We start from the raw sequence: 25,965 nt of genomic DNA, 5'->3' as shown, positions 1-25,965 counted from the left end.
CTAAGGTGGCCGGGCTTTTCACACGTGCAAGGTGGATGTGATTCCCCACTTCTGAGTAACAGCAAAGCACCGGAGGAAGATGCTATCACATGTAATCAACATCCGTCGTCCATTCTGAAATGCTTGAAAGCAAAAGCCTTTGAAGCCCAAAATGAGAGAGTCTCTTGCTCACTGCAGGAGACACGTGGGTGCCCCCGTGTACCCCCGTGTACCCGACACTAAGAGGTAGACCGCCGGGCAGCGTGCGAGGCGGGTACGCTGCAGCTGACGCAGACAGGAGTCTAATCTGAAGACACTTTTCCACAATTATGGCAAGTTCTTCACTTTCATGCTTTATTGAAAGTAAAATATGAATCAAAGACAGGTATTGGTAAGCAGATTATGTCTCTAAAGAGTTACTTTTAGTTCAGAGCAGAATGTTGTCCAATCTACTGTGATACAAGTCCCGTATGGACCAATGCATCTGGTATGAAACTCGAGCAAGGAAACAGAACAGAACTTTATTCCTCCTGCGACTATAAATCTCATATGTAAACATGATTTACTGTTTGCTGCTACTAAACTTGTTCCATCTTTATTTGCCCTTTTCCCCACAGCCCCCGCCCCCGCCCCCCTTAAATAGAAAATCTGAAACATTTCCTTCAAGTCTGATGTCCTTCAGTGCAATCTGCTTTATTTGACATAAGGCATTTGGGACAGTCACTTTTGAATGGTTTTCTGCCTTTTGGAAGAGTCATATAATGATTTAATTCTTAAAGCCAGCTTTTCTTTAATGCCCTAACATGTCAAACTCCTCTTCCCTTCTGGTCATTTCTTTGCAGTCGGCAAGTGTTCAAAGGGTTAATGTCCAAGGAGACCAGTACCTGGGGAAAAAAGCACACGTGGAGGACACACTGTGAACCAAGAGCTCATGTATCCCGCCTGCCAAGAACGCATCGTCCACAGGGACATCCACCCTACCGGCACCGCAGCCCTGCTGCCGCGTCAGGGAAAAGCACCCGCCACCTGAATCCACTCTCAGCCGAACCCACTTCTGCGGGAAGCCACGTGTTTCCTGTGTGTTGTCTTCACACAGTCAATCGGATTTTACTGATGCTTTCATCTAATGCCCTTTTTTCATAAAGACACTGTTTTGCTCTGTTTTGTTTTAACCACATCGGGTTTTTCTGCGGTGGTACCGTGTAGACACCAAAGCCGCATGGAGAGGAAGGCTTTACATCGGCCGGCAGCTTTGTTCACTCACTCCCTTTAGCAAAGAACCCCCGGTATTTGATTCAAACTCACTCCTGGGAAAAATCACGACCTGCCATGGACCTCTGGAGCAGGCCGCAAACAGTCGAAACGGCAGCAGTAAATGTCAGAGGTCCGTATGTGAGGGATTAATGAGTAGACTGGTGAGCACAAGATGGAGTACAAGGCACTGCTGAGTCTCCCACTAAAGAAATAATCCAAGAAATACCTTAATTCTAAATAGATTTAATGAAAGCTCGTCACTGAACCTCTTGCCTGTAATTCTTATCAGTTGGACACAAACTGTTTTGCTTTCAGACGGGACTGACAGGTTGAACTGGAAAAAGGTTAAATTTAAACCTCAAAATGCCACTAGCTAATTCCCCAACCTCCCCCTGCCACGAGAAAGAGAAAGGAGGATGGACATCTGCCGGTGGGTACTGCCAGCATACAGGCCCATCTGAGGCCTGAGTGCTGAAAGAGATAATGAAGAAGCTTGAATAAACAATGCATTCAACTAAAATCAATTTCAGTCATGAGACTCAGATGGAGTTAAATTTTAAAATCACATTATAGCCTTCACTTGAATAGAAAATTACAGTATGGCTCTGACATCCGTGAACAAAACAATGCAAGTGTTACTCACCTTTAAACCCTTCTTCTGGCATACACACTGGGGAAAAAAAAATCCAGATTGAAAAGACTGTCGTGACAGAGTAATAAGAGCACTTCAATGCCTAAAGACGGAAAGTTTAAAATAACTTTTAAATACCTTACTCACCCATAATGATCACTTTTGAAGTTATGGATGATAATAATCAGATGACATTCTCTGTTTTTATTTTTATCCAAGTAATACATATGCATCGTTTAAAAAGTCAAATAGTAGTAAGGGCTGGAGGCCTGGAGCCAGCGTTCTGCACGACTCCAGGGAGGCCAGGAAACCTCGCCGGGCCCGCAGGAGCTGGGCTCCCCCTCCGCCTGCTCCCACACTCCAGAAGGAACCACTCTAGACTCTTGTAGCCATTTCGTATGGTGTGCAACCTCTTTATTTCTAACGAACATGCTTACATTGCTGTTTCATTATTTTAGATAGTATCTAATAGCTTCCTCAAGGAAAGACACCAGCCACCCATCCTCCTGACACAGTGACCCCTTGTTAAATTGATCTCCAGCATGTACATTATTTTTAACTCTATTGGTTATACTACTTGTCTGGCATGATTTTTGTGTCTTTCTGCAGAATTATTTATGTGTTTCGTTTTCTCTGTACCATCCCCAACTCAAGTGTAAACTCTTAATAAAGACCTGTAAACCTCCAGACAGTCACCTGTCACTTCTCTTCCCCGGTGGTCATCCTTCTCCAAAGCCTGCCCCCCTCACTGCCAGCGGCGGGGCTTCTGGCCTGATGTCCCTCCCCACCTTCTAGGGCACTTTTCCAAGGTCGATCCCTGCTTTCTGGCTCCACTGTTGACTTCTTTCTCCATTTACTTTCTAGTTTAAGAGCATATTATCTTGGCAAACGACACTTGAGAAATTTTTTGAGGTCTCACATGTGTTCCAAGAGCCATCGAGTGTGAGGGTAGGATCAAGTCTGTCTAGTTACAGAACTCTGGGTTGGAACTCACTTCTCAGAAGCTCGTGGGCACCGCTCCATTAGTCTGTCCTTCCGACGCGTCATCCTGTGACTGTACTGGTTTTCTGCCACATCTCTAGATGCTTTTGGAATCCTCTTGTCCCTAGAGTTGCTCTCACTGTATCAGGCCCTTGATGCAATCACTTTTTATTTTCAAAGTCTTTGTTCTCAGAATGCTCGTTTTGTATGGGCCCTAGCTATTGTTTGCTCTTTCTGTAATATTCATAGTTCCTTTGTAAGCTTTCTTTTGCTTCCCGCATGGTCCGTTTGCTCTGGGTTCCTTTTTCTCACTGTTGATTGACAGCTTTCAGTTTCATGCACTCATTCCCCCACTGTCTGATCGCTGGCTGCCCATTTCTGCCCAGTCCAGTGCGACTCCAAAGATGCCCAAAGACTGTTCAGTGGGCCCTGGTGGGCTCCTGAGGTTACCTGGGAGATGAACTACTTTCTTTTTTACATCTGTAAGTTATTTTCTTGAATTGGCCAGTTTCCTCTCTCCTGTGCAGTTAGAGCTGGGCTGCAACAAAGAGCCAGGGGTGGCCCTCGGTGTGTGACAGGCCTCAGTCTCACGTTTCCTTCAGTGAGCTGAAACCCCTCCTCTAGTTGCCCATCTGGGGCGCAGGGGGAGAGGCAGTGACAGGGACGTAAAGAAAGGGGCTGTGAGGATTGGGGGGCAGTGAGTTGTCTAACTGCTTCTCATACAGTTTTCCGACCAGGTTCCCTGTTTTTAGGCTCATCTCTCACTGCCACTTTCGGGGGTGCCTGTCTGAGGCTCTGCAATTTGAATGAGCTTTGCTTCTGGTTGACCTCTTTCATCTGCAAGCTTACATTTATTTCTGTTGTCCTTTTCTGGTCAGCTAAATAATTAATCCCCTTCTTTCTGCTTTCCATTTTCCAAATTTTTGTAGATACCTTTCTCTATCTGTGATCTTATAAGATAAATAATTTAGGATTCTATCTTAACAACATGTAGAAGCTTTAAGGTTAAAGTATTGTAGACTAAAGCCTCAATATCTACAATTCCACCTCCTTCTAACAAGTTAATCAACAAATTTCTAAAATAAATTCGTCTTTACCTTGCATGACATCATCCATTGCAGCATAATCTGCAATTGGTTCATCAGCCTAGAAAACAAATGAAGACAATTCAAAACCACGAGGGAGAGGAGCCAGGAGGAGCGGCAGGCGACGTCTTCGTCACACGAGGTCGGGCCCAGGAGCCGACTACCGTGTGGCTACGAGACACAAATCCCAACACTGTCCAGCAGAGAGCAATGGCGAGGTCCAGGGTTAACAGAGGGTGCCGCCAGTCTGCACTCACCGCCCTGAAAACTGCACATGGTATGCAGCACGTTTTCCTGCTGCTAACACCACCTTTAGATGTAGAATCGTGTAGATACCCTGAGGCTACCAAACTGAGTTCATCAGCGTGGGCTAGGATGCTGGTGGTGACCGAGTGAGTTAGCTAGAAATAAAAAGTCAGATCGGTCTTCTAAAAACACCAACTTGCTTAAAAATACATTTTTGTCTCACCCCATTACCAAGAACAAAATACCCGTCTCCTACTTAGGGCAGAAGCGAACACTGAGTCCGATGACCACTAGAGAGTCTAGCTGACCATCGGAAGTACAAACCCTTTAATAATACAGGCTGTTCCTAGGATTTTAGATAGGCCTCTTAGGATTCAGCAACTCAATGTGTTTTCAGAATAATTCCACAGAACCGACAGTTCCAAGAAAAGTAAAAAGTACACAGAGGGAGGGGCAGGTGGTAGGGTGAGGGGTGTCTGCATGTATGGGGCAGGTAAGGGCCTGCTCCATCAGTTCTAGGGCCTAACTTTATCCCACCAGAACTGAGGCTCTCGGGGATGAAAAGCATCCATTCCGCAATTCAAACACCTGACAGAGATTTCAGCACGTGATGCGGTGGTGTCTGGCACAGTGGGGGTGCTTCTGGCCACAAAGAAACAAGGGGCAAAGGGAAGTGATGAAACCAGGCCCTTCAAGAGGTACGTGCCTCTCGACGCGAGTAGCTCTGGGCTGATGTGGCTGGTCCAAGGATTGCTTTTCTTGGAAAACTTCGCAGAAGCCCTGCTTTCTAAAACACCTTCCACCTCTCCTACATCCATTCTACCCGAAGCCAGCTTCCACACGCTGGACAAGAATCCCAAGGAGACCCAAAAGTATTCTGACTGCCGTGGCCAAGCCTCAGTCTGTGTGTTTCCCAGCTAGCCTGGCTGGTGCATCCGAGCCAAGAGGAAATGAGGGGATGCTTTAATAGCAGAAGTATGGTTAATTCTGCTGACCCAGAAGATGGGGAGGAGGCTCAATCTCGCTCTATTATTTAACAACAATTATAAAAACCCAGTAAGACCCAACGTTGCTTGACCTCCTCTGAGGCTCTGTAGTGTAGCCAGAGCTGGAGAATCCAGAGCCAGCACCAATTCATGGCGGTCACTTGTCACCACACCCTGCTGAGGACCCGAGTTCATACGTGGGTGTGCATCATTAAGACCTTCTAGAACTCCGCAGGTAAGGAACCATTACCTACCTTTAACAAAATGACAGATTCAGGAATGACGCCAAGGGTGCCGAGGGTGGCACAGTCATCAGTTAAAATCTTTCCATCAATGGACAGATTCTGGTCAAAAGGAGCGACTGAAAACGCATGCATGATCTGTGCCAAAGAAAAAAGTTTGTATAAAGCAAAATACTGAGACGTATACCCTATTTGAATAAATAATGCATAGATTCTTAAAGAAAATAAAAGAACTTTAGAGTACAAAAGATACTACTGTTTGCAGTCAGCCTACTTGCTAATTCCTACTGAGACTGTAATCCCAATGTATCCAGGAACATCCCTAGGAGGTCTGGTAGAGAAACAATTATACCCACGGATCCTTTAGTTCTGCACCTTATCAGCTCTCCAAGGGTGGGGTATGGGGGAATCAAAGGAGCAGAGGCGGGGCTGGGCTGACAGCTCCTCTGGTCATGCAGCCTGGGCAAGCCATCAGCCAGCCCCGCCGTGCCCCAGTGCCAGCCTTTTAATAATCAAGTGGAGTCCAGATTCTTTCGTAAGAGCACCTTTAAATTAACCAGCAGGCAATCTGGACACTTCTCCCTTCAGCTGACTGCTTTAGCAAGCAGCCTGGCCTATGTAACTCAGTCCTTGGGACTCGTATATTCTTTGACTGAGTCCTGCCTCTTGGAACCAAAATATGAGTTTCTTAAGGGTAAGGACCATATACCATATACCCCACCCCAGTTCTAGCCAAGTGTTAAAAGGGAATCTATTCAGAAAGAGTATTAGGCATAATACTTAAACATTTTTTCAAACTCAGATAATCTTTTATTTTTACCATTTCCTGACAGTAATTACCAGTGGGAGGCAAGGAGAAATTGGACTCAGAGAGGCACACAAAGATACCCTCAGTGAAATGTTGTGATTCTTAACTTGCAGGGTGAGTTCAAGGCTATTTACTTTATCACACTTCATAACTGAAGTTCCATACGCGTTAAATGTATTCTATGACATGTGCCTTTCATTGCTCCTGTATCCACGATGTTAGAGGGACACCATCCTAACTTCTTAGGCACTCTACTCCGCAACTCTCGGAGTCTGGGAAGAAAAAGCGAGCCCAGCCAAGCAACCCTGAACCAACTGTGCATATAAGAACTTTCCAGTCCGCCCTCGTCAGTTTGGCTCAGCGGTTAGAGCGCACCGGCCTGCGGTCTGGAGAGACCGGGGTTTGGTTCCCGCTAAGGGCACGTACCTTGGTTGCAGTTTGTCCCCGGCCCCGGTTGGGTCGTGTGGGTGGCAGCCACTCGATGTGTCCCTTTCACATCGATGTTTCTCCCTCCCTCTTTCCCTCCCACTCTATCTATACAAAAAAATGGAAAAAAAATTTCCTCAGGTGAGGATAAAAAAAAAAAAAATTTTCATGCTGAGAGGACTATGACCAGAAAAGTGGTTTTAATAATGGAACATGGATAAGTAAGAATCTCAACTGGATTTCTCAAAAGGACATTAGCCCCCGAGAAGCAAGCAGGGACTGATCAAACAGGGATCTGTAGTTACAGTGCACTGGTATCATCGATGATCTGCCTGTGAAGCAAAACCCTATTTCTGGTGAGTGAGAAGTACTGACAAGACAGTTCTACCAAAGCCAGCCCAGCACACAGGCCTCAGGCGGAGGCATCAGCCCCACGTTCTTAAACGGGACCCGTGAAGAGGAAAGTCCCAACCCTGGCCGGTTGGGCTCAACGGTTAGAGCGTCGGCCTGTGTACCAAAGAGTCCTGGGTTCAATTCCTGCCAAGGGCATGTACCTTGAGGTTGCGGTTTGTCCCTGGCCCGGGTTGGGGTTGTGTGGGTGGCAACCAATTGATATGTCTCTCTCATATCAATGTTTCTCTCCCCACCCCCCGTCTGAAGATAAATGTAAAAATATCCTTGGGTGAGAATTAAAAAAAAAAAAGACTTTAAGACGCTACCACATGTCGAATCCTGTGCTAGGTGCAAGAAACATAAAAGCGACTTATCCCCCACCCTGAAGGTGTTCACAGGAGTGAAGGCAAAACAATGCACGATAGTAGCGGGAGGTACACGTAGCATCTAGGGGAACACCGAGGAAGGAACAGTCAGCTCTACAGCTGGAGGCCAAGACAGGTTTCCCAGAAGAGGTGCTAGGAAAATGAACAAGTGTTTACTAATGCGGAGAAAACAGTATTTCAGAAGAGGGAAGAGGCCAATCAAAGACGCAGAGGCCTTTGGTACAATAACTCATAGACCCTAAGTGCTGGGAGAATGCTTGAATCTCACTCATGTTACACAGGTCTGTTCAACAAGCACGTGCAGCTTTCCTGATCTATGAAGCAAATCAGGACCAACGTTTTCCTGATGGCGAGTGGCTCAGGCTGCTTGCTGTGTGTGCGTGTGTGTGCGTGTGTGTCTGTAATAAGGAAAGGCCGGAGCACTGGCTTCCACGCCAGCCATTAACCTGCGCCGAAACGCCCTCCTTTCTCAGGCAGGCAATGCCACCCACTCAAAACCTATCTTTGGGAAAACGACATAACACAATTAAACACTCAGCATCCTTTGAGAAAGGAGATGAATAAATTATACTTCATTTGCTTTATGGCATCAGACGTGGATGAATTAATAATTTGGCAAACCCAGGTTCTTCAGGTTTCAAACAACTGTAAATGGGTATGTCTCGAAGAAAACGGACAGTTTCATAAAGCTTGTCATCCTATTAACTTGGAATTGTAGGATCCCCTAGGAAGGCTCCATCAAACATAAAAAACGTATTGCGTGCTTTTCAAAAAACCACCTGCTGGCACTAGTGGGGACCACATGCATGCCCACCACAACCTCCAACGCTGTCCAGGCTGCGGGGCAAAAAGGTCGCATCTGGTTGGGGCTTTCAAAGCTACCACGGAGCAGTGAGAAGAAATTACATGTCACTGCCCTTTCTTTGCCACTGCTCAGATCACAGCGGTCCCTGCAGCAGGGGTGGGGATGAGAGGAAGGACCCTGCGAAGGAACCATCCGAGCAGAGCCCACTTCGGGGGTTCACTGGAACAGCTGCTGCCTTCTGACAACTATTTGTGCAGGTGACACGCTCCTAAATAGAGGCTACTGCTGCTGGCTTTTTGACTTATTCTTCAAAAACGGCAGTCCATAATAGAAGCAGCACAGGCTTTTCAAATGCCGTTGTCCACAGGGGCTCTTTTTGTAAAGTGAAGGTTCTGAATGTTCGAGGTTTACCACTGACAGGCAGGCTGGTGACAGAAACAAGCTTTCTCAGATGTAAAAGGTACAACAGAGGAAAGATTGTGCCAACACAGTTACTTTCAGAGCCATGGGTTCAACCGAGGGAAATACGGTTCCCAGGACAATCTGGAACACATAACACCCTCAAAGGAAGCCTGTACTTTTGCCTCAATTACAATGATAAATATCAGCAACAAGGAAAAATGCATAACCATTAAACTATGCCACATGAAAGGAGCAAAGAGGGAAATTTGGTCAACTTTTTGGATATGTGTCAATGACTGAAACAGATTAGGGGCTAGCTTTTTTTCATGGACATCTTGAATTGATCAGCCCCCTTTGCCTGGATTTTGAGATATACCATTCGCATGCTCGTTTATGATACTTCAGCACTGGTACCAAGAAATCACATTACCACGAAGCATGTTTATAATGCCCACGCTGCACTCACTGAACGCACTGCAAAGCAATGCACGCTTTTGGGGGGATGGAGAGGAAATGATCCAAAATGAACGTTTAGAAAACTATTTGAAAAACACCAGTCTACGAGAAGAGTCTGAAGGTGACTTTAAAGTTCTACCAAACAGACTTACCTGACACCAAAAGTATTGTGATAAAAAGCATTTCTGACTTATCCAAGTGAATACACAAGTAAGTAGCTGCCTTTTATCTCACCTTAAATTTTACAGATCCTGGTAATTAGCTCAAATACGTACTAAGTGGTCAACGAATAGCACACAGCACAATAAAGTGAGAGAACAATTATCCCAGAACAACCCTGACATGTTAACACATTGGCGCTCAGTGATTCTCACTGGAAAGCTACTCAGAACCTGCTCAATTTCAGAATCCCCAAAACACTTGCATCTTCATAGAAAGATTCTTGGCTATTCTGAAAACTTTAAGTCTTTTTAAAGAAAGAGTTATTTTAATTTGGGGACCCTACAGGCATAATTCTGAAATCAACAAAATCATCTCTTAATGGCTTAATATATGTGTAGACAGAGGTCAACCTGGAAAGAAAAACAATTACATAAACACAGGTGGAAAGCAGACATTTATGAAGGTCCTCTTAGTCCACAGCACACTCAGAATGTGATGTTATCCTCACCTGAATTTTCAATTCTTTTAATGTTTGATTAGCAGAAACAAGAAGTGCCTTCTCACCACGAACTTTTCTATGTCGCATACTCCGCCGAATAACTTGCTTTTGATAGGCAATATAATTCTGATGGGATATCTTTTGTCTCTTTGTTCCTCCGTTGCTCTATAATAAAGATTCGAAACAAAGAAAGAATGAAATAATTCACAGTGTGCCTTGTGCTCACAAAGTTCACCAGGAAAGCCCTGGCCGGTTTGGCTCAGCGGTTAGAGCGTCAGCCTGCGGTCCAGAGAGACCCGGGTTCGGTTCCCACTAAGGGCGCGTACCTCGGTTGCAGTTTGTCCCCAGCCCTGGTTGGTGATGCGGGTGGCAGCCACTCAATGTGTCCCTTTCACGTCGATGTTTCTCTCTCTCTCTCCCCCCCTCCTACTCTATCTGAACAAAAAATGGAAAAATGCCCTCGGGTGAGGATAAATAAAAAAGTTCACCAGGAAAGCAAAAGCAACCTACTTATTGGTCCCTTAACCATTTGAAATTCAATGTCGAAAATGAGTAGGAACTCATTTTTAGCAGGCTCACATAAATTGAAAAAAAGAATGAACGAGCTATACCTCCAACTGCATGTAAGCTCCTAGATTTTTATAAAAAATATTATAAAAAGAACATTTAAAAGCAAAATGAGCCTGGTTGGTATGGCTCAGTGTTTGAGTGTTGACCCATGCACAAAAAGGTTGCTGGTTCGATTCCTGGTCAGGGCCCATGCCTGGGTTGCAGGCTCGAGCATTTAGGAGGCAGCCGATCGATGTTTCTATCTCTCTCTCCCCTTCCCTTCCTCTCTCTCTAAAAGTCAATAAAAACATATTTTAAAATAAATAAAAGCAAAATGCTATAAGTCTGACCTTAAATCAGAACACATGTGATATGCTGAAAAATTTTAAGATAATAATTTTTTATCCTCACCTGAGGATTTGTTTATTGATTGAGGGGCGGGGGTGTCAACCGGTTACCTCTTGTACGTGCACTGACCGGGGATTCAACCTGCAACCTTTTAGTGTATAGGACGACGCTCTAACCAACTGAACCACCTGGCCAGGGCTCAGATTATTTAATTCATCATCCTAATTTGTTTGTATTAGACATTTTCTTCTATTTTTGAGAATGACATGGAAGTTAAGTATAAACTACTGAGGACTTGAAAATGAAAGATGGTACCTTAATCAAACTTAGTTTATCTAAAAACAGAAGAGACACTGTGACTGCTGATACGATCACAATATGTAACTTTGCCTACGAAATATTCTTGCAAAAACTATTAAACCTGAATCTAATTATTTAGACCCAACCTCCAAATTACAGAAAATATAGAGGATAGAGAAGTAACTTAAAATCAGTAACATAAGGAGGCCATCAGCTGGGTCCAGAGTGTGGGACAATCTACAAGAAACCGAACTGGTCAATGTCAAAGGGGAAAAAAGCGGGTGGGGTGGGAAGGCAGCATAACTATTCTAGATGTTCGCAGTCTAACATGATACAAAACAATGCATACCTTGCTTGCATGCTGGTTTAAGGGGGAAAATGTTGAGGACATAATGGGGATAGCTGGAGAAATTTGAGTATGAGTAACAGGACACCGTCCTCACTTCCATCCTGGTTTAAGTATTTAGATGAGGAATGTGATTTACTTAAATGTCATGAGAAATATAATTTACTTACAGACAGTTCAGCAAAAAAATACAGGAATATACATGAGTACATAATACACATTATACTAGTCTTAAAAAAATAAGAGGTAAGGACCAAATGTCTTTCTACAAAACTCCTATGAATGCCTCATCAAGAGGTTAACAGAGTCCAGATTCTTCTGCTAACCAGGCCAGGGAATGAAAGAAACAAGACAATGTTAAAGAACCCCTTTCCCTGGTTGGATGCAATCTGAACGAGGCAACCGCAAGGCCCTGGTTCTCGATTCGCAGTCATGACTGAGCGTCAGCTGTGCGCAGCAGAGCGGTTTAGGGGTCACTGTGGACACAGATGCCACACAGTCATTACCATCAGAGCCCCAGAGGTTTACAAAACAGAACAGGATGAGGACGCAAACACAGAAGAGCACGGGCTAGGCACTGCACAAGGTTAGGGTCAACGATTCTAACAGTCATAAGGAAAAGCTAAGTAAACATGGCAGTTTAAAAATAATCAAAGTTGATGAAACATTTCTCTCAATCTCGACTGTTGAAAGAAAAGGTAAAACTGGACCTAAATCCCACAATTAGGGATATAAGGAAAAACATCTACAGCAACATAAAATTTTACTTTAGAAATATAAAACACAACCGAATAACAAAGCCCTGAACATTCAGCAAGGTATATTTTTTAAATGACTGATTTTAAATGGGTCTAAAAGCTTTTCCCATAATTTTTTTTTTTTTAATCCACAGAATTTAAATCCAACTTATCTGACAAAAACCAGCCCACTGGTTTTAGAGGGCTTTCAGTTACCTAAGTGATATCCAATACTGGGTGCATTATTAACCTAAATTGCAGATAAGGTCAAAGTCAAAGAACTAGGTTGATCTAGCTTAGAGAAAAGAGGAAAGGAGATTTGTTCATCTCCATTACGGACAAGTAGAAATGCATCATTTTCTATTATAGGGATTTAAAACAGCAATAATAAAAGCTATCTATGTACTGAGATAGTGTAGCATACAACTGACCCTTGAACAACATGGGTTTGAACTGTGTGGGTCCACTTAAACGTGGATTCCCCCCCCCCCAAAAAAACACAGTATTTTTCTCTTCCTTAAGGTTTTCTTAATAACATTTTCTTTTCTCTAGCTTACTTTACTGTAAGAATACAGTGTATAATACGAATAACATACCAGATACATGTTAACTGATTGCTTTTGTTATTGGTAAGGCTTCCTGTCAACCTTCGGCTATTAGGAGAGATTTTGGGTAGTCAAAAGTCACACGTGCCCTAGCCAGGTTTGCTCAGTGGTTAGAGTATCAGCCCACGGACCAGAGAGGCCTGGGTTCAGTTCCCGCTAAGGGCACGTACCTCAGTTGCAGTTTGTCCCTGGCCCTGGTTGGGGTTGTGTGGGTGTCAGCCACTTGATGTGTCTCTCTCACATCAATGTTTCTATCTCTCTCTCTCTCTCTCTTTCCCTCCCTCTCTCCCACTGTATCTGAAGATAAATGCAAAAAGTGTCCTTGGGTGAGAATAAAAAAGTCACACGTGAAATTACAACAGTTCAGGGGGTTGGCAGCCCTAATGCCAGTGTTGCTCAAGGGTCAACTGTTACAAAGAAAAGGTTTAGGGAGGCTGACATTCTGGGACTTGACTCCTTTCTAAAGAAGGAAGGTTGCACTGGAGATTTTCCTGTGGGGCAAGAACTATTTAAAACATTCTAGAGTATTACAACATCCAAACAAGGAGAAGGAAGACAGAAGAAAATTACAAAGTATAAAATGTAATTATAGCATGAAAAGCAATGTTTCCCAACATTCTCTATCATATTTGTCAATGTGAAATCAGTTGTCATCCACGACTGAAAATTCCACGTTCACTTCTGTAAATTGCTGTGGTTATGACCATAATGAATAAAACTACATATTCAAAAACGTCAGCTTCCAAAAATCTAAATCACTTGAAAATGTAAAGAGTTTTCTAAAGACTTCCTAGGCTGAAAAAACAAAGCTTGAAATAACAGAAACTAAGGACAGTAAGAACTAACATATCAAGCTTTACAAACTAATTTAAAAGTTTACCATAAGGATAGAAAATAAGTTGATGTCAACAGGTAATAAAAAATTTTAAAAAGTGAAAGAGGAAAAAAAAAAGATTCCCAACTGATCATTAAACCATATTCCTAAGAGATAACAATTAAAATAGTATGGTACCACCTTGGCCAGTTTGGCTCAGCAGTTAGAGCGTTGGCCCACAGACCAGAGAGACCCAGGTTCGGTTCCTGCTAAGGGCCACGTACCTCGGTTGCAGTTTGTCCCCAGCCCCAGTTGGGGTTGTGTGGGTGGTGACCACTTGATGTGTCTCTCTCACACTGATGTTTCTCTCTTTTTTCCCCCTCTCTCCCTCCCACTCTATCTGGGAAAAAAAAAAAAAAGTCCTTGGGTGAAGATAAAAAAAATAAAATAAAGTACTTTACTTTAAATAAATAAATAAATAAACCGGTATGGTGCTGCCAGCCAAGCAAATCAGAGAGAATGAAGTCCTAAATCAGGATGGGTATGTTCACACGTACACACGTACGTACACACACACACACACACACACACACACACTTCTCACAAATCAACTAGAAGAGCAAACAGACTTGTTTGGGGATCTGTGACATGAAAGATGGACTGTAAAAGGAGATGGGACATGAAAGGCTGACAAGCGACACAACAGAAAGACAGGTTTGCAAACTCCTACCAAGAGACCTATTATTTGACACTGCAATCTAACAACCATCCCAAGGAACAGAAGGCATATATGTACATAGATTTTAGTAAGGGCATCATTTACCATAGGAAAACATCGTTTCAAAGTGGAAAACCCGCCTCCCTATAAAATGTACAGATCTGAACTGGCACTGAAGCAAAGGGCCCCCAGTGCAGACTGCAATTCGGATCTGGCAGAACAGCTTGAACGAGAGGCTGATCGCCATCGACAAGGTGGTGCACAAAACTGCACGATTTTGTTCTTTCATAGGTGTTCTCAAGTTAACATTTATGAGATCCGACAGCCACAGAAAGCAAATGCTGATGTATCTCTCTGCCAACTGGGAAACTACAAGTAATGCTTAGCTCAGGGAGACCAAGACTTAAGTCAAAGAGGGCTTTTAAGCCCTGGCCGGTTTGGCTCAGCGGTTAGAGCGTCGACCTGCGGTCCGGGAGACCCGGGTTCGGTTCCCGCTAAGGGCATGTACCTCGGTTGCAGTTTGTCCCTGGCCCTGGTCGGTCGTGCGGGTGGCAGCCACTCGATGTGTTCCTTTCACGTCGATGTTTCTCTCTCTCTCTCTGTTCCTCTCTCTCCCTCCCACTCTACCTGAACAAAAAAATGGGAAAATGTCCTTGGGTGAGGATAAAAAAAGAAAAAAAAAGATACCCCAGGCTCTGTGTAATGAATAAATAAATTTCTAAAAAAAAAAAACAAAAACACAAAAAAAGAGGGCTTTTAAGACTTTCTCAATCAATGTTAAAAATGAGTCCAGCTGGTGTGGCTCAGTGGTTGAGCACTGACCCATGCACCAAGAGGTTGCCAGTTCAATTCCCGGTCAGGACAAAGGCCCAGGTTGTGGGCCCAATCTCCAGTGGGGGGCATGCAGGAGGTGGCCAGTCGATGTTCTCTCTCATCGATGTTTCTATCTCTGTCCTTCTCTGTTCCTCTCTCTCTAAAATTAATAAAGAAAAAAAAGAAGTAGCAGGGGCAGTGTGTACTGACAGGCCCACAAGCCCAGAGAGCTCTGCTCTGTAGCAGATACAGCAGACGACCATTATGACACGTATTCCGGCGGAGAGAATGCTAACCATCATTTGACTATACTGCATGTTGGCAGAAAGAAAGAATATAAATATCTGTTAAAACTAAACTCTACGTAGAGTAGAAATTCCATGAATTTAAGGTATCCATAGAATATCCTGGAACACAGTGGTGTGACTTTTGGAGGAGCTGAAACTTATCTAGATCATACACCAACCATATTCCCACATTATTTCCTGTTCTTAAGACATTTTCTCCAATATAATGAGCATGCAGAATATAGCCAAGAAACCAAATAATCTCTCTCTCCCACTCCCTCCCTCCTTTCACTCCCCCTAAAAAAAAAAAAAAATCAGTGGAAAAATAATCCTCGGGTGAGGATTAACAAAAAAAAACACAAACAAACAAACAAATAAGGGGAGGGCGTAGTCTTGATCTGATCATTTGTCTACTTAGAGACCCAAAAATCTCATCTATAAACTACATTATTACATCTATTTATAATAAGGGAATCTGAGTTAAATCACTTTTTCATACATCAAGATTCCATGATTAAGCAATAAACCAAGACATGGGTCTTTTTTCAGTCTTCTTTTCCAGCTAAAAAAGTCTAATTGTTACATTATACTAACTCTGGAACAATGTCCACCGCTTCTCATGAGAAGTCAGGACACTGTCAATGTGCCGCCAGAACTAAGGAAAGGGAAGACAAGGGAGGGAGCTAGAAGCAGAATTCCACGCGGTACGGAGAGACATCTGGGGCACGCGGTGGCTGCTCTCCCAGAACAGCAGACGGCATGGCAATGAAGAGCAGCTTCAACACGTACTTGATTAAAATCTGGATCTTTTTCTCCATCTGGTTTAGCTTCTTCCTTATCCTCCTCCGTTTCGGAACTACTCACATTCAGCTCTGGAGCTGAATCCTTCATCACCTACAGGGGCCAGGAAAGCAGAGAGAAGTAGGTCAGACACTAGGAAGACAAGCTATGGAGGGGCTCTGACTGCCCCCCTTCTCAAGAGGAGGGGCACCTTCATCAACGGTGGAATAACAGACCAGAGGATCAAGACTCCGGGGCTCGCTGTCTTCTTTACTCTTTTAATGTGTTCGTTTGTATCCTATGATTTCTTCTTGTATTTAATGCAATCGCCATAAATGTAAACAGTCTCTACAGAACAGTTATCGTTACTGGGCTTTTACAATGATGTTATTTTGCAGAAGTTCAAAGATGCTCTACATTTTCCTGAGAACAGAGATTGCCGGGCCTTTTTAAGGCCTCAAATGGTTCAGACAGCAGGAGTCACAATGCTCCTTAAGACTGAAATGATGACCCAATGTCACCCCAGTCAAAAAAAATTTTTTTTTAAATTGAGAACATGAAGGGTGAAAATAAAGGGCTCTTTTGCTCTATGAAACACTGTTATTAAACTCAAATAACAAAACCTTGGCTCAACTGGATACTATTTAATACTAGATACCAACATATACATGTACTAATAGGTACGAAAGGCAAGAAAATTTCAAGGGGAAAAAACGAAGACATTTATGCTCATTCAATTCATTTTCTCATTAATAATTGGCTAACTCCACATATAATAACATGGCTATTCATTTTCAAATGGTGTAATTTTAATTCTTAGGAAGTGAAGACAGTCTGACTTGTAAGGCAGAACCCCGGACCCTTACGGCATACTTTGCAAGTTGCCCTTCTATAACAATGTGTTTGGTAGCTATCAAATAAAAAGTATTTTATTTTATCTTTAATTCCAAAAACTTGGAATCAAATTAATGAGATGTCCAAAAATCTAAGTCAGGATCTACCTAAGAGTCACCCCCAATACTAAATTTTAAATATACTTTTCTTTATTGGTTTGAGAGAGAGAGAGGAATGAAGAGGGAGAAAGAGATGGAAACATCGATGAAAGAGAACACTGACTGGCCGCCTCCTGCATGCCCCCCACTGGGGATAGGACCCACAACCTGGGCATGGGCCCTGACGGGGTATCGAACTGGCAACCTCTTGGTGTATGGGTCAATGCTCAACCACTGAGCCACACCAGCCGGGCCCAACACTAAATTTAAAAAATGCTCCCAATCTAATCCATAGCAAGTTTTAACACCTCTACTCCAAATATACCCAAATCAGTTCACTCTACCTACCCTTGTAGATAATGCAAGAGGCTCTACATTGGCTTTCCCCATCCTGTTATGCCCTCACCAACTCCAAACACAACGGCCAGGATGACCTTTGTAAAGCATAAATCAGATCACACCATAACCTTGCCTGAAACTCTCCGGTGGCTTACATCTTAGAATAAGATCCCAAGTCCTGCCCTGGATGGTTTGGCTCAGCAGTTAGAGCATCAGCCTGCGGTCCAGAGAGACCCAGGTTCGGTTCCCGCTAAGGGCACGTACCTCGGTTGCAATTTGTCCCCGGCCCTGGTTGGGTTGTGCGGGAGGTAGCCACTTGATGTGTCCCTTCATGTTGATGTTTCTCTCTCTCTTCCTCTCTCTCCCTCCCACTCTATCTGAACAAAAAATAGAAAAATGTCCTCGGATGAGGATAAAAAAAATAGATCCCAAGTCCTTGGTATGATATACAAAGTCAGACAGCATTTGGTCCCTCATCCCATCACTATCCCTCCTTAGGAGAAACTTTACTCCAGAATGGTGCTCTCTACTACGACATCCAGTGGCCCCATGTGGCTATTTAAATTTTTAAATTTTTTATTTCTTTTTTATGTACGAGAAATATACTACTACTCAACCTCTACTGTAAGGTTGGCAGCCCTGAGAACTCCTTTATACTGTAGCATGTTATGGATGTATTCCTGCTCCCGAAGGAATAAGGAGCAGACATATTTCCACATGCAAGCCATTTAAACGTAAATGAACTAAAAACTCAGCCTCCCAGTCACAGTGACCCTAGCCATGATTCAAGTGCTCCACAGTCATATGTATCCAGCAGTGCCACAGTACCCAGTGCACAGAACCCTTCTCTCATTGTAGGAAGTTCCCTTGGACCGTGCAGTGCGCCTAGGGATACAATGATGTTCACTCCACGGCTTGAGCACATTAGGCTCATCCCTTGTCCCCTCTTCCCTTTGGCTGGAATACTCTTCCGAGGCTGGATCCAAGTCGCCTTTCCTGCCTACTTCCTAATACTTTTACCTCTACCTTTGTCAGTCTCTCACCTTACCCTGCTAAATTAACTTCAAAACACTCCTCCCCCTGTGAAATCAAATGAATTTACGGATTACGGGTTTATAAACGTATGGGCTTATCCGTGATCTTCCTCATGAGGTACAAATGTTCTTGAGGGGTACCTTGCCTGTCTTCTTCAGACTGTATCCCTAGCAGTTAAACCATTCCAGGCACACAGGTGACATTCAGTGAGTATTTGTTTCTTGAATGAATCACTGACTAAATCCACATGCAATCATAGAACTATTCATTTCCAATTCTTGTCTAGTTTTAATTCATATACCAAAAAGCTCCAAGGAAACAAAAATGTGATCCTAGGCAGTCCTCAGTGAAACTCCAACAGCAAGTCAAAAAAAGCAAGTTTGACCGTTACCAGTTACGGCCACAAGAGGGACCAGTACCTTTTTGTTATCCACGACTTTATGGACATAGATGGTGGCTTGAGTGTATTCTCGCAGATCCCTCTGCTGTTGACACAACAAGCCCTCTCTGCATTCTGGACAGAGTTCTACAGAAAAGAAAAATAGAAATGGCTGAGGAGTTTCTGTCGAAACACCAAAGATCTTAAAAACATGTAAAAGTTAAACAATTACTCATATTTTCTATCAATTGTGTATTCTGTTATATGCAAATAGTATTAAGAAAACCCATTTACTATCAACAAATAAACATACAAACAATGATATAATTATATTACAGCTCCCAGCCGGGAAGTATTCGCGTGGACTGCTACATGATCTTTATTATTTTTTTTAATCCTCACCTGAGGACATTTTTTCACTTATCTTCAGAGAGAACAGGAGGGAGAGAGTGGGGAAGAGAGAGAAACGTCAATGTGAGAGAGACACATTGACTAGTTGCTACCCACATGACCCCAACCGGAGCCGGGGACAAACTGCAACTGAGGTACGTGCCCTTAGCAGACGCCGAACATGGGACTCTCTGGTCCGCGGGCCAACGCTCTAACCGCTGAGTCAAACTGGCCAGGGCTGATCTTTAATTTTAAGTAGAAGACACAATATCGACATGCTCTTCCTTCCCCTTACAATGTCAACTTTACGCCACACAAACCAAGAGCAGTATGAAAACTTACTAGGATCAGAAATATACTGTGGTTCCGAAGGACTGACGTCTTCCACTTCAGTCTTTGTGATTTTTATTACATGATCCACAACAAAGAGCTTTTGTATCATTTGCCACTCACTGGGCCATATGAGAGCTATACTGTGCAAAAAAAACCACACAACATGCCTTAAGACACATGGAAATTAAGAGAACTCACATCATCCATTAGTCTCCTAAACCCAAATCACCAAAATCAGCATTGATACAAAGGAATCAGAGGGGAAAGATACATCATCATCAACGAGGAACAGTCGGGTTTTTTTTTCACACAAATGTATGCTACAAAAGCTGAGAAACAAAGTGGACTGGAGTCACATGAATCAACTTGGTTTAATCTCTAAAACCTAAACTGAGAAAAAAGAAGTTAGATGCAGAAGAATAAATATAGCATAATACCATTTACACAAAATAATTTTAATTATTTATTTATTTAATCCCCATCCAAGGATATGTTTTTCTTACTGATTTTAGAGAGAAAGAAGGGAAGGGAAGGAGAAGGGGATAGGAGAGAGACAGACAGACAGAAAGACAGAGAGAGGAACATTAATCTGTTGCCTTCAATACACACCCCAACCAGGGATCGAACCTGCAACTTAGGCATGTGCCCTGAGCGAGAATCGAACCGGTAATCTTCCGGTGCATGGGACGACACTCCAACCAACTGAACCACACGGGCCAGAGCCAAAAAAAAATTTAAACATGCAAAACATTACTCTGTGTGTGTGTGTTCTATAAGAAATACTGAGACTGATAATCCTCAAATTCAGGACAGTGGTTACTGAGATACAGTCAGAAATGAAGAGAAAAAAGGAGGAATGAAAGAAAGGCTATGTACTGAGAGCCCTTCAATTACATTTCAATTGTTTAACTTTTAAACTGGTTGGTGGCCCACATTTATTTGTTTTATTATTATAGATATTTTCCTGGATGCCTGGCATTTAGAACAAAACAAACAAACAAAAAACAACACAATAAACAAAAGACAAGAGAGAGAAAGGGGAGAACCTAGAAGAAAATATATACATATATCCCCTAGGACTCCTTAACTGATGTTCAAGTATTGATATATGAATACTAAACTGCTAACTCTATGGCTTTGTCCCAGAGGAATACTGAATTATGATGTTTCAATGTTCTTTTCATGGTTTGCAGGCAAAGTCAGAAGCATTCTACCTTCTCTTACGTGGTTACTTAAAAACTACTTCAAACAACAAACTGGTAACATCACGGGTGAATTTCATCGATGAGCCCTTTTGGAACCACTTGAGGAGTGGAACAAAATTTTGGTTTTAAGACCCTAGAATTCCAGCTCAGTGATATGCTGCCTTCCTCCTCCTCTATTTTAGGAAGCCTAGGGGTTACAGATAAAAAACTATAACAGAGACACTGGTGATTATGTGATCCTGGGAGAAGACCACCTAGAGACACTGTTGCCAGCAGCTTGAGAGGAGAAAGCAGGGCTCCACAAAGGAGGAGGAAACATTAAGAGCAAGGTACTCGTGGTCAGCCTCTTGCCTTTTATGGAGTAGCCGTCCTTTTTTTTAAAAAAAATGCTCCCTCTAGTTGAGTGCATATAAAAGAGGGGAAAAAAAAAACATAATGGAGCAAAAGACTAGATTCTTAAAACGACTTTATGTCAGATGAGAAACTTCCTAATCATTAGAAACAAAAACATCACATGAAGAGAAGAAACTCACAGTTTAGAATCTTCTTTGGTCATGGAAGCAAATGTAAACATGAGTCCCCCGTGGGGACACAGAAGGGCACTGTTTCCGACCGATGACACAGGGCTGCATCGCGTAGGTTTCCTACTCAGAGGAGACAAGGGGGATCAATACACTACACTACTACAGGAGTAAAGACAAGTGTTACGATAATTATTTTAAAATGGGAGGTATATTTCAAAGGATATTCGTAATTAAATGTTTCTTTTGTTTATTTCTTTAACTTAAAAGAAAGCTTTCAGTCACATGCTAACAAAAGTAACTAAAGGGGTATCATGATCAGAAGCCATGAATTCTTAAAAACACTAAAATATATCCCCAAAAAAGGGAAACAGAAAAATTTTGGACTCTACCTGACAAATTTTCGCCACTCTTCTACAAAGAACTGTGAGACAATGTAGAGGACATCCGTATCCTAGAATAGAAAAGTCACATAAGAGTATCCATTAATTCACTGCGTTCTTAACCTAAGTCCTTGCGGGGGAAAATGTTTTTCCATGTACTATGATTTTCCTTTTTAAGTTTTATAAATAAAACAGCAACACATTCCTCTACCAAGAAAGAGCTAGAGTAAAGCCCCATGACTAGATGAAAACTAAACAAATGAGAATCAGAGAAGCTCTGGGTTGTTTTGAAACAGTACATCAGGAATGTGGGGGGCGGGATTTGGGAAGAGCCTTTAAAAACTAAGATGGATTCTATCCTTGGTGGGGATCATTATACCTCTGGCCAGTTACTAAGACAAGGTCTGTTTTTGTCCTGGAACAAATTCGGGAGAGAAGTCTTTTGCTCATTTGCAATCATCTTATGTAAGGCTTCGTTTTCTTCCCCTTCTCTTTCTAGAATCTGAAAGAGAATGAAGCAATCAGCCATCTCCTGGTGGCAGATGACCTGCCTCCTCCCCACACCCCCATCAGAAGAACAAAGTTAGTTCTCGAGGAGTCGGTGCGGGGAGGTGGCGTGCGTTCCCAGCTCAGCGTTCAGTACCTTGCACTGTGAACAGCATTCTTTGTAACTTGGAAACTCAGGAGCCTTTGGAAAGTACTGCTGCAGTTTGCTCCAGGCCTCTTTAGAAACAAGCCTTCTTTCGTTTTCAGATATGCACAACTCCCCTGAGTTAAAAGAAATTACATTTGGGGGGGAAAATGCTATAGTCAATGTATAGTTTCCAAAAATATATTTCCTATTTCTTTTCTTACTTTCATTAGTCTCTATTTTATGCTGAATTTACTCCCAGGCCATAAGTTTTTGTTCTTCAATTTCTTCTGGGACATCTTTTTCTTCTGTGCCACCTCCTCTTCTGGTTTAGGAACAACCTGCTCTTTCTCAGTGAGGAGCATCTCAGTATGGCAGGGAGAGCTCAGTGTGGGTTAATCCGCCCATGAGCTCTGTAAATTCTATGGTGCATCTTGGGAGCTTTGTTTACCTGGATGTGCTCAATAACCAGAATCTACATCTAAACCCTTAAGTTCAGCATTGCTCTCTGCATTTTGAAGCATGGGCAGCAAAAACTCAGCACTCTCTTTGGGCCACTGACCGTGTCCAGCCCCACCGTTTCGCCTGGGCACACCTACCACCTCCACCATTGTAACGACGGAAAGGCACACATTGCCTCTGTAAAGTGAGGTCCTTCAGATACTTGGCTTTTCAAATATGCATACTTTTGATGGCCTGGGCAGTTTCCCAAGTGTTCTTAAAGTGAACATGAGGATTTGAACCTCTTGACTTGCGTGATTTTGTGGGGTTTTCTGGGTCAAGTGAACAGCGAACCATTTTCAGAGGTCACCTCTGGCCACTTTCGGGAAAAGAAAGCTATTTCCTATTTCTTAAACGTAAAATAAACATTCTCTTCTTTTCTAAAGTGTTCAATTCTCTCTCTTTCCTTAGTTTCAAAAATCTCTAATTTTTAAAATTTCATCTGATTCTAAAGGAGCCATTCCTTTATGTCCTTCATCTAGATCTGTGGGTGAACAACCAGGCGATAAAAACAAATGAATGAGACTAGAGCCATGCGTTTTCCATCCCTCTTCCTGCCAGTGACGGGGTCTCCCGGGATCCTGGTATCTCTGCGTCAGGCAGGGGCTGTTTAACAGCATTTCATCTCTGCCCACATGCCTGTCACAATTCCCTGCAGACTGTCTTTTCTCCCACTTGATTGTGTTACTTTACTGAAATCATCCTGAATTAAAATGGTATTTCAAGGTGGTGTCCAATGCTCTCAGGTCCACTCTCTTAAGATATCGATTCAAAGTTAAGTAATAAAGCAATCTACTGTACAGTTGGTAAACCATCTCCAGACAAGAACCAATTGGTTTGCCATTGCTATCACCCCAATCCCTGTGGATCCTTAAAAATCCCCAAAGAGCCCTGACTGATTTGGCTCAGCAGTTAGAGCATCTGTCTAACTGAAGGGTCTTGGGTCGATTCCTGGTCAAGGGCACATACCTAGGTTGCAGGTTCAATCCCTGGCCCTGGACAGGGTTGTGTGGGAGGCAACAAATCGATGTGTCCCTCTCACATCCATGTATCGATGTCTCTCCCCCTGCCCCAATCCCTTCCACTCTATTTAAAAATCAATGGAAAAATATCCTCAGGATGCCCTGCCCGGCTTGGCTCAGCAGTTAGAATGTCGGCCCATGGACTGAAGGGTCTTGGTTTCGATTCCGGTCAAGGGCACGCACCTCGGCTGCAGGTTTGGTTTGATCCCCAGCCCGTGCTAGAGGCAACCAATCTCTGGGTCTCTCTCACATCGATGTTTGTTTCTCTCTCTTTCTCTCTCTCTCCCTCCCTCCCTTCTTTCCACCCTCTCTAAAAGATCAATGGAAAAAGTATCCTTGGGTGAGGATTAACAACAACAAAAAATTTTTAATAAATATATTCTCAGGTGAGGATTAACCAACTCCCTCCAACCCCGAGAGAGACACGGCACAGTCACCACCACCTTCCTCTCCTCAGAAGGCCATGGGGACGCCCAGACGCGGCAACCTGCAGCCCACAGCCCCTCGGTTTACTCCGTCGACACACCTACATCTCGCTTTCCAGAGCCTTTCCCCACTTTACCTCTCGCTCCATTTGTGGTTCCATTTGTGGTTTCAGCTGTTCCTATCGGATAAATATGGGCCATTACCCAGAAAACCACCCTTAAGTTTCCAAAGCCACATGTTTTTCTACCCCTGCTGGACAGGTACCTCCATGTTTATTAAGAGCAATAGAGGTAGGGGCCTTCTAAATACATTATCGTTATTCTTCATTTCATGTGTTTTACATAATAAACAGCCTGAGAATCTGAGAAATTAATAGATCCAGGGTCACCGCAGCTGGTGAATGAACGAGGAAGCGGGGCTATGAACCCACGTCTGTTCTCCTTCAGACCCCATGACTTCGAATCCCTAGAAATACACGTTCCTAACTGCCACCCTCACCTCTCACTGAGCTCTGAATAACCCTGAGAATATAATTTCTTTAATAAACTTAATACCAGAGAAAAGTAGGTCACAATGTAAATTTTTTCTTTCTGAGTAGGCTATTAACTTAAATTTCCTGAGGCTATAAAAAATTACTCCAACATTCCTACCTTCAGGCACAATTAGGAAATTTTAAAGAAAGATTAATTGGATTATTAGATCCTAATATAGTACATCTTTACAGTGAAATATAATGCAGCCCTAAGAATTAAGGTCGATTTCTATGACCTGATTATTTAGAAAGAGCTCCAAGGCTATTAAAAATTTAAAGTGAGCCCTGGCCGGTATGGCTCAGTTGGTTGGGTGTTGTCCCACACACCAAAGGCCGCTGGTTCAATTCTGAGTCAGTGCACACGCCTGGGGTTACAGGCTCCTTCCCCAGTTGGGAGCGTGCAGGAGGCAGCCAACTGATGTTTTTCTCTCCTTCTCCCTTCCACTCTCTCTAAAAAAATCAACAGAAATATATTCTAAAATCTTTTAAATGGTTTCCTTTTCCTCTTCTTTAAAAAAAACAAAAACAAAAACAAAACAAAACAAAACAAACTCCTCTATATGTAAGTGTTATAACTCAACTGGTTTCACAAGGGGAGTCCTGGCCAGGTAGCTCAGTTAGTTAGGTGTCATCCTGATACAATACCAAGGTTGCCCGTTCAATCCTGAGTCAGGACATACTTAAGAATCAACCAATGAATATAAAAATAAGTGGAACAAGAAACTGATGTTTCTCTTTCTCTCCTTAAAATCAATCAATCAATAAAAATCTGCCCGGGTGGGGTGGCTCAGTTGGTTGGAGCATTGTCCCATACACCAAAAAAGACTGCAGGTTCGATTCCCCGCCACAGACAGGAGGCAAAGGATTGGTGTTTATTTTCCTCCCTCCCTCTCTCTCCTCCCCCCTCCTCTTTCTCTAATACCAATTTTAAAAAAGGAATAAATTTTTTTTTTAATTTGAAAAAAAGGGGGGGAGTGGAAGAAGGAAACAGTAATACAAATACACATTTTACTAGAATCCCACAGACACTATGGATGCACCGCCCGTTATTCTGAGGTGGGGGTGTTTACTTATTGACTGACTCTAATGGTGCCTGTGTTTGACTTGTGATTAGAAAAGAACAATCCAAACTTATGTCTGAAATCAAAAAAGTCTTTTAATAAGTCATTTTACTGCAGTCTACTTGGTAATAACTATGAAGTCCTCCACCCTAACTCCTTAGCCATGTTTCTAATTTA

General features: G+C 43.0%; 1 protein-coding gene and 1 non-coding gene across 7 annotated transcripts in view; both read right to left on the bottom strand.

The window, feature by feature from the left end:
• Window positions 1-646: 646 nt before the first annotated feature.
• The window catches only part of USP48 (ubiquitin specific peptidase 48), an 84,931-nt gene continuing 59,612 nt past the window's right edge, over window positions 647-25,965 (bottom strand). For 5 of the 6 annotated variants that reach the window (XM_036255292.1, XM_036255293.1, XM_036255294.1 and 2 more), the window contains 12 exons: window positions 22,259-22,383; window positions 21,995-22,117; window positions 21,625-21,686; window positions 21,245-21,355; window positions 19,516-19,646; window positions 18,824-18,930; window positions 16,048-16,152; window positions 9,751-9,906; window positions 5,417-5,542; window positions 3,943-3,991; window positions 1,877-1,903; window positions 647-863 (listed from right to left, as the gene is read on the bottom strand). In XM_036255292.1, the coding sequence (XP_036111185.1) occupies window positions 841-863; window positions 1,877-1,903; window positions 3,943-3,991; window positions 5,417-5,542; window positions 9,751-9,906; window positions 16,048-16,152; window positions 18,824-18,930; window positions 19,516-19,646; window positions 21,245-21,355; window positions 21,625-21,686; window positions 21,995-22,117; window positions 22,259-22,383 (1,145 nt within the window). In that variant the 3' untranslated portion in view covers window positions 647-840. Of the gene's footprint in view, window positions 864-1,876; window positions 1,904-3,942; window positions 3,992-5,416; window positions 5,543-9,750; window positions 9,907-16,047; window positions 16,153-18,823; window positions 18,931-19,515; window positions 19,647-21,244; window positions 21,356-21,624; window positions 21,687-21,994; window positions 22,118-22,258; window positions 22,384-25,965 lie in introns of those variants that run through there. The other variant, XR_004958855.1, reaches the window with a different exon arrangement.
• LOC118627434 lies at window positions 17,957-18,092 on the bottom strand. The gene has a single exon (XR_004959175.1). It is a non-coding gene; the product is annotated as a small nucleolar RNA U109 (small nucleolar RNA).

The sequence above is a fragment of the Molossus molossus genome, unplaced genomic scaffold (assembly GCF_014108415.1).
Source record: "Molossus molossus isolate mMolMol1 unplaced genomic scaffold, mMolMol1.p scaffold_m16_p_12, whole genome shotgun sequence".
Lineage (NCBI taxonomy): Eukaryota > Metazoa > Chordata > Mammalia > Chiroptera > Molossidae > Molossus > Molossus molossus.
The sequence above is the reverse complement of the archived record's forward strand: the minus strand, read 5'-3'. Positions and strand labels throughout refer to the sequence as shown.